This window comes from Daktulosphaira vitifoliae, unplaced genomic scaffold (genome assembly GCF_025091365.1).
Source record: "Daktulosphaira vitifoliae isolate Bord-2020 unplaced genomic scaffold, ASM2509136v1 Scaffold_5, whole genome shotgun sequence".
NCBI lineage: Eukaryota > Metazoa > Arthropoda > Insecta > Hemiptera > Phylloxeridae > Daktulosphaira > Daktulosphaira vitifoliae.
In genome coordinates, this window is record NW_026099576.1 from 17718696 (window position 1) to 17730118 (window position 11423).

Sequence of the window (11423 nt, forward strand, 5' to 3'; positions counted from 1 at the left end):
ATTGGTACTACCTACCAGGCTGAAAGGTAATGAGGGCGGCTTGTAGTCTCAACGACGGTCAGTGTTCAGAATTAAGTAGATGAAGAAGGACGCAGCAGATATTCCCCCTTTGTTATATTTCATATTTATTTAATTGTGTTTCATTTTGTTATAAGTTATTTTCTTAATAAAGCAAGACAATTTGTGTTTGACCATTCACTGTAAGTAAGTTTGTTTTTTATTTTATTGCATAGAATAAATTTGTCTACAATAGACAAATTTACACATAACACAATATTATTTAGAGCAATTCTAAATAAGTTAACTGCATGAGTTCACCTGCGCACAGCTACATTGGGCATAATTTACATAATCAGAAAGAAATAATTAGAGTGTGGTACCTTAACTGTATTTTAATTATTTCTGTTTTATAGTCATCGTTGTCGGCGCACTGCGGTGGTCGATTGACGTCTAGGGTACTCGTGCAAGGCGGTACTCTACTGTTATATGTCGATGGTACTCTGCGGATATCACGACATGTTAAGGGCTATTTACGCAATACTCACAAATTAAGCTACACGACATAACGCATATAGTATTACTTGTTAATCAGCGTAGGTTACTCATGCAGTTAGGTTATAATGACATTTGATATAACATTTTACACATGGTAGAGCTTCATACTCTGTTTTTTTATTATTTTATGATTACAGTCCACTCACGAGTATTAACAGATATGGATTGGCTATGCATGATGATTAAGAAAAATAAAAAGCATATTGTTAAATTAAAATAATTATTTATTTTTATATAATAAAATTTAATATTTTTTAGTTTTTTAAATTAATAATATTTTTAATATAGTTTTAATTTTACTTATTTATTTTTATTAAACATTCTATATTGAAACTGATATATGTTACTCTTAGCTGTCTCTTTTCGAGATTTTACTAAACATTATTATTAGAACAAAAAATTTATATAACACTTTTGTTATTAAATTAATCAAAAACTAAAAATATTGTGAATTTTTTATTATTTTTTTTTTATAGTTACTTTTAGATATAATATACTTATTCAATAAATTAATTCCAGTTACTATTTTCAAAAATAATTTGCCATAAATAAATGTAATAAAAATTAAGATGTCTCAACAGAACATTAATTAGGACAGCCATTTTCAGTAGCATAGTTAATTATATCAGTATATCCCATTCGAGTAGCTTCAGAAATGGTACCGCTACTCCATGAACAATTATTTTCATAAGCATATTTTAAGCAACCAAATTGACCATTTGCAGCAGCAAGTCTTGTTGTACCTTCGTCCCACTCACAATCAATTTCATGAACATATTTTAGGCAGTCTAAATTTCCATTTGCAGCAGCTCCACTTATAGTTCCTACATCCCATTTGCACCCATTATTATGTGCAAATATCAAACAGTTAATATAATTATTCGCAGCTGCTTCCCTTGTTGTGCCCTCGTCCCACAAACACCCATTTTCACGGGCATATTTTAAGCAGTGTAAATGTCCATTTGCTGCAGCCCCTCTCATTGTACCTTCAACCCAATTACATCCATGTTTACGGGCATATATAAGACAATCTAAATTACCATGCAAAGCTGCTGCAACTATAGTATCTTTGTCAAAAATACATTCCATTTCATGAGCATATTTCAAGAAGTCCAAATAGCCACTTGCTGCAGCAATTCGAGTTGTGCCTTCATACCATTTACAGCCATTTTCATAAGCATATTTTAAACATTCTAAATTACCGCTAAAAACAGCTGCTTCTGTTGTGCTTTCATCCCACGGACAACCATTTTCATGTGCATATATTAACATATTTAAATCACCTATTCTGGCAGCCGCAGTAGATGTACGTTCATCCCATTTACAGCCATTTTCATAAGCATATTTTAAACATTCTAAATTACCGCTAAAAACAGCTGCTTCTGTTGTGCTTTCATCCCACGGACAACCATTTTCATGTGCATATATTAACATATTTAAATCACCTATTCTGGCAGCCGCAGTAGATGTACGTTTATCCCATTTACAGCCATTTTCATAAGCATATTTTAAACATTCTAAATTACCGCTAAAAACAGCTGCTTCTGTTGTGCTTTCATCCCAAGGACAATCATTTTCATGTGCATATTTTAATATTTTTAAATAACCTATTCTGGCAGCCGCAGTAGCTGTACGTTCATCCCATTTACAGCCATTTTCAAAAGCATATTTTAAACATACTAAATTACCGCTTAAAGCAGCTGCTTCTGTTGTGCTTTCATCCCAAGGACATTCATTTTCATGTACATATTTTAATATTGTTAAATAACCTCTTTTGGCAGCTGCAGTAGATGTACGTTCATTCCATTTACAGCCATTTTCATAAGCATATTCTAAACATTCTAAATTACCGCTTAAAGCAGCTGCTTCTGTTGTGCTTTCATCCCAAGGATATTCATTTTCATGTGCAAATTTTAATATTTTTAAATCACCACTACTGGCAGCTGCAATAGGTGTTCGTTTATCCCATTTACAGCCATTTTCAATAGCATATTTTAAACATTCTAAATTTCCGTTAAAAACAGCTTCTTTTGTTGTGCTTTCATCCCAAGGACATTCATTTTCATGTGCATATTTTAATATTTTTAAATAACCTCTTCTGGCAGCTGCAGTAGGTGTACGTTTATCCCATTCACAGCCATTTTCAAAAGCATATTTTAAACATTCTAAATTACCGCTTAAAGCAGCTGCTTCTGTTGTGCTTTCATCCCAAGGACATTCATTTTCATGTGCATATTTTAATATTTTTAAATCACCTCTTATGGCTGCCCCAGTAGTTGTATGTTTATGACATTTACAACCATTTTCAATTGCATATTTTAAACATTCTAAATTGCCATTAGAAGCAGAGGCTGCTGTTGTGCTTTCATCCCAAGGACATTCATTTTTATGTGCATATTTTAATATTTTTAAATTACCTCTTTTGGCTGCCTCAGTAGTTGTATGTTTATGACATTTACAACCATTTTCAATTGCATATTTTAAACATTCTAAATTACCAATAGAAGCAGAGGCTACTGTTGTTCTTTCATTCCAAGGACATCCATTTTCATATGCATATTTTAAAATATGTAAATTACCCTGAATGGCGGCCTCATAAGTAATTCTATCATCCCATGGGCATCCTTTTTCGTGTAAATATTTTAAATTTTCCAGATTTCTATTAAAAACAGCTGTATAAGTTGTATCTTTATTGCAAGGATATCCATGTTTAAGGACATATTTAAAAATTTTTAGATTACCAGCAGCAGCAATGTTAGTTATAAATTGATTAAAATCGTATCCATTTTTGTGAATATATTTTAATATTTTTAGATGACCCTTTCTAATCGCACTTGTCGCAATTTTGAATTGATTCCATTTACAACCATTTTCATAAGCATATTTTAAACATTCTAAATGACCATTATTTGCAGCAGCTTCTGTTGTTTTTTCATCCCATTTACATCCTTTTTGAAATGCATATTTTAACAATTCCAAATTTCCGTTTTCTGCAGCTATTCTTGTCGTGTCTTCTTTTAATTGCCATTTTTGTTCGTCATTTGAATTATCATATTGAATTGCTAAATGAGAAAAATATTAATTAAGTTTTGCTGTAATAAAATTTAATATCTAATTAAGAAAGAGACATACAAATACAATTTTTATTTTTAAGGGCATCGAAAAATTGTGACTTTACATAAAGCTTAAGGTATAAGGTTTAGTCAAGTCTCTATTATTCGACTAGTTTTAGTTATAATAAATGAATATATTGCTATCTAAAAAATTATATATATATATTTTGGATAGTAAAATATAATTGAAAAACTTTTGTATTTAGAAACCAAAAAGTACTCTGAAGTAGTCGTAGTTCACTTTAGACTTATCGCTGGATGGCGACTGAGACACAGCTGCCTTTCCTCGTCCAATAGGTCACGCGACGATGAGTGACCGTAGGTGACGCGAACCGGTCAGGCATTGCACCAAAAATATATACATATTACTTTTTTAACTACTTCACGGAAATCTATCGTGACACTTTTTATGTGCTTCCTTACGTGTATTGGTTTAAAATATATTGTGATTAATATTTAATTACTTTATTACTATTTATTTCGTCACAAATAAACCTTGATTACATTATTGGTGTATTCGAATAAGGAATTCTTTTCAGACTAAGAAGTAATTAAGGTAAGTGCTAAATAATTACAGCAATTATTATTTTTAGTACCCTTAATGAAATACTTGCAAAATAGAGAACCTGCAGCTTTAAATGACTAAAAGTGTAGTAAGTCCCAGAATAAGAAATTTTTATGACTTAAATAATTATAAGATTATAATTATTAATTTTTGAGGTTAAGATATATATAAGCAATAGTCATAGGCTTATTATTCGGAAATTTTCTCTAACGCGGTTTGTATTAAAAATAAATATTAGGCAAATATCAGCGCGTTATCATCCCACTGACTTACTTGTAACTTATTTATATACTTGTGACTTTATCAACCAGTATGTCACGTAAAACCATACTCGAATTATCGATAAAGGAATTACAAGGGAAGTTAGCGCTACGGGGACTCGCAATTGGAGGATCGAAAGCCGATCTTATGATCAGGTTGGAGGACTACTTTCTGGAGGAGGGCGTTAATGTGGGAAGTATCAAATTTTACCCCGTTCAACCCAATAATCCTCTCCCTCAAAGCGAGAATGTTCCTAAAGGGAGTACAAGTCAGACTTGTGGAGCTGACAATGACAGATCGGACAATGCACTTGATAATGACGAGTGGAATTTCTAACAGAACATGTACACTACCTTATTTTTGTACCTTGACGAGTATATGGCCAAAATTGAGGAATTAGAGAACACGGTGTCCCTCCATCGCGACCATATTGGCTGGCTGGAAACAAAGGTGGACACTTTGACGACGCAAGTCAACCTACCTAACGATTATGTGGAAGGGGTACCTGGCAGTACCAACAGGATAACCATACCGCTACTACACACGCTTAGAGAGTTGTAGCGGGCAGAAACGACACACCAGAAATCTGGTCGGAATGATGTGAGCAGATGGCCGTCTTGGGAAGTTTCGACCGAACGGCTCAACAGGACTCCCTATTCCTTCCACCGGAGATCCGGGGAGATGATGAGTTCTCCAGTGGATTACTCTGGACTTCGATAGAATGGAACGGTAGAAAACAGTTCTCCGGTGAAAAAATAAATTTGCCCCGTGAAAATGGCAAGTACCTCGGGTTACACCAACCGGGACCCCCTTGTCCTGTAGAAAAATTCAAATTTATTCGGAGGATTAGATCAGATTACGAGAAAACAGCATCGAAACAAACAGTTCTCCGGTGAAAGTTTTTACTTTTCCGGTGCAAAACCGGATTTCTGCCGTTGAAAGTAACCGGACAACTGAAAACCATCATTAAAACATACAGTTCTCCGGTGAATATTCGAGTTTCTTCGGTCAGATACACAATACTTTCGTTTCAAACCAAGGAATGACCGGTACTAACGAAGTTGAATGATCCGAAAGTTGTTTCTGTCCGGACAATAGGACCAGGGAGCAACGATACATTACGTTTAACAAAACGTTGTTACTATCCTACTATAGTCTAACGTTGGCACGTGATTCTCTGCTGGAGTTTTCTGGAAAGAAACAAAAGGACCCCAACGCTTTCATTGAAGAGGCTGAATCGTTTCTAATTGAAGCGAACGTACCGCACCAGAAATGGTTACGTGTACTGTCCCCACAGTAAAAAGCAGAGGCAGGTAACTGGTGGGGTACCATACGCTACTTGAACCCCACATGGTCAGTGTTCCGGGAAGAATTTTTGAGGAGGTTCAATAACATTTCTATACTTAACAAAGTACGCAATGATCTCCACAGTGCTTACCAAGGTGAACGACAATCCCTAGAGGAGTTTGTAATGTGGAAGAGCCAGCTAGCCCGTCGTCTCAACTCAAGGCTGATAGAGTACGAGTTAGTCGACCTAATCATATGACCTCATGCGCAGTGACTGCGCATTAGGTCAATGGAAGATAGATCTGCTAGAGCTGGCTAGCGACTTGGACGTAGAGGACTTTCTTCCGGAACGGCGGCCCGAAGAAAATAAGTATTCCGCAGAAGGGAATAACTTCAAAGAGGAAAATAAGAAACCGCCACCGGAGAAAGAGGTTATCAGACCGGAAATTAATTTGATTTACTGGTATTACTCGGAACCGAAGGAAATTGACACAGATTCACTTTATGACCTACGGTCCGATCCGCAAACTTATTTACCGGAAAAAGGTGTTAACTGACGAACAGGGTAATTGTTCAGCGTCCGACTAGGAGCCAAGCTTAGACGAATTACCTGAGCAAAAGTCAGAAAAAACATATCTGCAAAGTAAAAGTGAATCTTTTAGCCCAGCTAAGAAGGTAAAAGTGCAAAAACTTACCCGGAGAATATAGCTAATACCGACATTAACAGAACCTGGCAAGTCTACAAATAAGCCGATCGGAGAAAAAAAAAAAACCTGGCAAGCCGAAGATACAACTTTGGTCCAGTATATCCGAAAACTGCGGAGTGACAATTCAATTTACCGGCGCTTACACCATGAATAATACTTGCAAGATGGAATTTGGTAAAAGGCCCGGTAAATTATGAGACGTAAGGAAAGATTATCGTCGTTCTGTCGGACATGTCAAATTACCTGCTCTGGAGGTATCATGACCATGTTTCTGCCGGACATCCAGGGTGGAAAGAATCTTACCGGAGCATTGGTAATTGTTCCGTATGGACCAGTATGCATGAGTCGGTACGTCAATATGTCGCAAGGTGTCATGTTTGTGCTTGCGTTAAACCGCTAAACTGGAAGCAAGATGACCCAATTCGGCCAAGACAGCCCCGCCAGTTATGGGAGGTTGTTAGTATTGATCTAATGGGGCCATACCCAAGATATCAACGCAGTAATACTTGCCTACTTGTAGCAACAGACTGCTACAGTAAATGGGTGAAAGCATATCCCCAAGGGCAAGTCACCGCTAAGACGATTACCGATACTTTAGAAAAAGAGTTCTTCTCTCGTTTCAGCTATGCTAGAGTACTTCTCTCAGACAACGGAACATAGTTCGTATCCAAAACAATGGAGAAAACACTGGAGAAGTGGGGCACAGAAGGATGGACAACGCCAATTTACCATCCAAGAACAAACCCAGTAGAACGCTGAAACCAGGATTTGAAAAATGGCCTTCGTACAGCTTTGGTTGACAAACCATATAGTCACTGGGACAGCTGTATTCCGACTATGATGTTTCAATAAGAAATAGTCGTAATAGACTAACAGGGAGCACTTCCTCTGAACGGGCATTTGGGCATTTGGTGAGCATGAGTAAAAAGCACCGCAAAAGCTTTGAGCATGGTGATTGGGTGTATTACCGAGCACATTTTATATCCAGTACGGATAAAAAGTTTCACGCCGGCTTTGCCCTAATGTGGCTGGGCCCTGTGCAACTAGCAAAAAGATTAGGTGAGGGAGTATTTGCGACCAAAAGGAAAACGTCAGTTGAAGCTGTATGTTACGGCCATGAAACATGACACTTCGGGAAGTAATCCTAACAATCATTCTCTGTTACAGAATGACCGACAACCAGCAGCGAAAAGAGGCCCGCCCGTTCCGCCCATCCTGCCAACTAGCTGTTGAATCAGCAGCGTTGATGCGTCAGCAGGCGTGTAGACTAATGCGCCAGGCAGCTGCTCTCACGGGAGAGCCTTTCGGTGATTTACCGGAGAATTGGACGGTGGATCGAGTACGACATGCCAAAATTGTGGGAGCTTCGGAGCCAACCGCTCCTCTGGTCAGTCTTCGACCGAGGCCTAATTAGGGGGAAGTATGACGCGGTCACAGTACACTTCCGGCTTTTCCTTTGGATGGCGACTGCGACACAGCTGCCTCTCCTCGTCCGATAGGTCACGCGACGATGAGTGACCTTGGGTGACGCGAACTGATCCAATGGTGCACCAAATATTTATATATATTACTTTTTTCAACTTCCTCACGTAAAACTATCGTGACACTTTTTATGCGCTTCCTTACGTGTATTGGTTTAAAATATATTGTAATTAATATTTAACCGCTTTATTACTGTTTATTTCGTCACAAATAAACCTTGATTACATCAACTCTCAATGTGATAGTATTTTAATTGCGTGTTATTTTTTATAGGATATCTTATTATATAATAGAACAAGGAAAAAAACGCTTTTCTGGGAAAATTACTTAGCGTGCTCGGATTTTCAAAATTTTTTTTTTAACGAAAGTACTCGGTCACCAAACTCCGGAAAAATTATTGGCAAAGGTCGAAAAATGTTTGCCGCTCGCCCGCTCGCGTTTTAAAATTTCGACCGTTTTCGAGAAAAACGCTTGCTGACGCCAGCGTTTTACGACTTAAGGTTTAAAATTTTCATCAGACCCTCCCAATGACATTCCTGAGATATGATAAAAAAATCAATCCAATTCGTTCATTTTTCACCGTTTTATGAGCTTTTTTTTTTTCATGCGCTCGAGACGCTAAGGCGCGCCGCCCGAAATTCTTGCGACACTTTACGACATGAAAACGATTTTTTTTTACGATTCGCAATCATACCACAGCGTTCTGTACGTGCCGAAAAAGCGCCAAAAATCAGAAAATCCGAGATCTGACAAAAACTCTGGCCACTACAAGCGTTTGAAATTCATCAAATTTTAACGGAAAATTACGATTTTTCTCCTTGCTAATAATACACATGTACGCGCCTTATTATATCTTATTATATAATAGAACAAGGAAAAAACGCTTTTCTGGGAAAATTACTTAGCGTGCTCGGATTTTCAAAATTTTATTTTTCAACGAAAGTACTCGGTCACCAGACTCCGGAAAAATTATTGTCAAAGGTCGGAAAATTTTTGCCGCTCGCCCGTGAGCGTTTTAAAATTTCCCGGAGTCTGGTGACCGAGTACTTTCGTTGAAAAAAAAATTTTGAAAATTCGAGCACGCTAAGTAATTTTCCCAGAAAAGCGTTTTTTCCTTGTTCTATTATATAATAAGATATAATAAGGCGCGTACATGTGTATTATTAGCAAGGAGAAAAATCGTAATTTTCCGTTAAAATTTGATGAATTTCAAACGCTTGTAGTGGCCAGAGTTTTTGTCAGATCTCGGATTTTCTGATTTTTGGCGCTTTTTCGGCACGTACAAAACGCTGTGGTATGATTGCGAATCGTAAAAAAAAATCGTTTTCATGTCGTAAAGTGTCGCAAGAATTTCGGGCGGCGCGCCTTAGCGTCTCGAGCGCATGAAAAAAAAAAAGCTCATAAAACGGTGAAAAATGAACGAATTGGATTGATTTTTTTATCATATCTCAGGAATGTCATTGGGAGGGTCTGATGAAAATTTTAAACCTTAAGTCGTAAAACGCTGGCGTCAGCAAGCGTTTTTCTCGAAAACGGTCGAAATTTTAAAACGCGAGCGGGCGAGCGGCAAACATTTTTCGACCTTTGCCAATAATTTTTCCGGAGTTTGGTGACCGAGTACTTTCGTTAAAAAAAAANTGTTTGATTGAATATGAAAAAATAGATAAAAATATATCAAAAATTGCATTAAAAAAATTTTGTGGTCACTTGTGGTACCTAACTCCCGAAGTAGCAGGATTATCATTTTTTGATTCAAATATTCCTTTATCAATGAAATTAAAAATGGTACAGTCACTAAAAAATCACGATGACAATGCAAATGTAATTAAGCGTTATGTTGTTCCAATAAATAATTATGCGTCTCTAAAAAATAAACAAATTTATGAATTTATAAATAGTTCATCGATAAAGTTATTTGAAAGATTTAACATTGCCACCGATTTTTTGAACCAAAATCCGTTAGATTGGAATGAAAATGATAATTACCAAAAAGGTAAATCTTTATTTAATCAGTTGAAAGTCATCAACGATGCAGCTGAACGAGGAGTTCAATTAATAAGTAATTTCAATGAAATAATTACTAAAGATGAAGAACAAAAACAATTTTTAATACAATCGGTTTATGACTATCGTAAGAAATATCCTGATGCAAAAAGAAGTACTCTCTCTAGAGAATTTTAATATAATTTATTTTATAGCGAAATTTTAACCTTGCATTTATTAAAATTACAATATTTTTTATAACACATAAAAAAATAAATAAATACTTTCTCAGTTTCACATTCAAGCTAATATGTACTGGAAGTGTGTTATTTTTATTTTTCTTATAAATAAGCCAAAATAATCTATTATTTTGTCAATATAAAATTTATTATAGTATAAAACCGAGTTTTTGTTATTTTGTGATAGAATGAGTCGTTTTATGAGAAAAACACTTATAACAAATATTATTGTAAATTTAATTTTAAAAACATTTTATAATAAGTTATTTTTTTCTATAGTTAATACTTTCGGATTTAATCGCAAAAAACTGAAAAACACCTTTTTTAAAAAATGTTTGAACTTTTAACTTTTACGAGGTAAATACTTGACTTACGACTTTTTTAGTAATGAACTTTATTATTTAGAATATTAATATCTACAATTTTTTTCTTATAAACGTTTACGTAAATGTCATAGTTTTTGAGATAAACCACAATAACTGAAAAACTACCCTTATTACCGAGTTTTCAACCTTCTTGAGGCACGGCTTAGGGTTGACCAAAATTAACGAAATTAAGTATGAACCATTTTTTTATAGTTTAGAACAAATTTGGGGGGTGGCCCGATCAAATTTCGAAAAAAAAAAATAAGGACCACCCTAATGTATATATACATTCAACGAAATAATTTTTTATATTTTTAAATTTAAAAAAACATCTTAAGTAAATTTTAAAATATTCCATTAAAAAAATTGTTATTTTTAATCAAACTATTCATACAAAGTTTAATACATTAGCTAAATCAGTAGAAAAGACACTGTCTTGATTTAGCAAAAAAAGACAAATTATAAATACAATTTTAGACTTATATTTTATCATGTTGTAAAAGGTATCTGTCCATTTTTTTGTCTATTTGTATATATATATTCCTAATTATTTTGGTTGAACCGAATGAGTAATGCAACAGCGTTTAATATTTTTGTGTTGAATAACTTGTTATAAGTTTTTGCGCGTTATCTGAAGCATAAATACTACATCGACGACCAGGTTGGCAGATATCAAATTGTTTACACTTCACTTTCCACCCTTTCTAGTTCTCAGATGCACTGAACGCCACTAAACGTATACTACACTGTCCAGTGTGGGATAAATAATTTTATTTTCTTTTTTGCTGTGATTTCCGACTGACCTTAACCACTCTGAATGGCTCCAGATTCCATAGGCGCCTATGTCTGGCTGATGATACGACGGT

At 35.4% G+C, this 11423-nt stretch overlaps 1 protein-coding gene across 1 annotated transcript; it reads right to left on the reverse strand.

Moving 5' to 3' along the window:
* Positions 1 to 892: 892 nt before the first annotated feature.
* Positions 893 to 7438, reverse strand: LOC126908215 (uncharacterized). The gene is made up of 3 exons (XM_050690126.1): positions 7363 to 7438; positions 2973 to 3617; positions 893 to 2810 (listed from the first exon to the last, which is right to left on the reverse strand). Exons 1-3 carry the CDS (start codon positions 7436 to 7438, stop codon positions 1141 to 1143), a joined length of 2391 nt encoding a protein of 796 aa, XP_050546083.1. The 3' UTR covers positions 893 to 1140.
* Between the last annotated feature and the right edge of the window lie 3985 nt (positions 7439 to 11423).

Coding starts and splice junctions, on each gene's coding strand:
- LOC126908215 (XM_050690126.1), bottom strand. CDS start 7,438: ATGCTCAAAGCTTTTGCGGTGCTTTTTACTCATGCTCACCAAATGCCC. Junction 3,618..7,362: donor GTTCAGAGGAAGTGCTCCCT/GTTAGTCTATTA, acceptor TTTCTCATTTAG/CAATTCAATATGATAATTCA. Junction 2,811..2,972: donor TACTGAGGCAGCCAAAAGAG/GTAATTTAAAAA, acceptor CAGCCATAAGAG/GTGATTTAAAAATATTAAAA.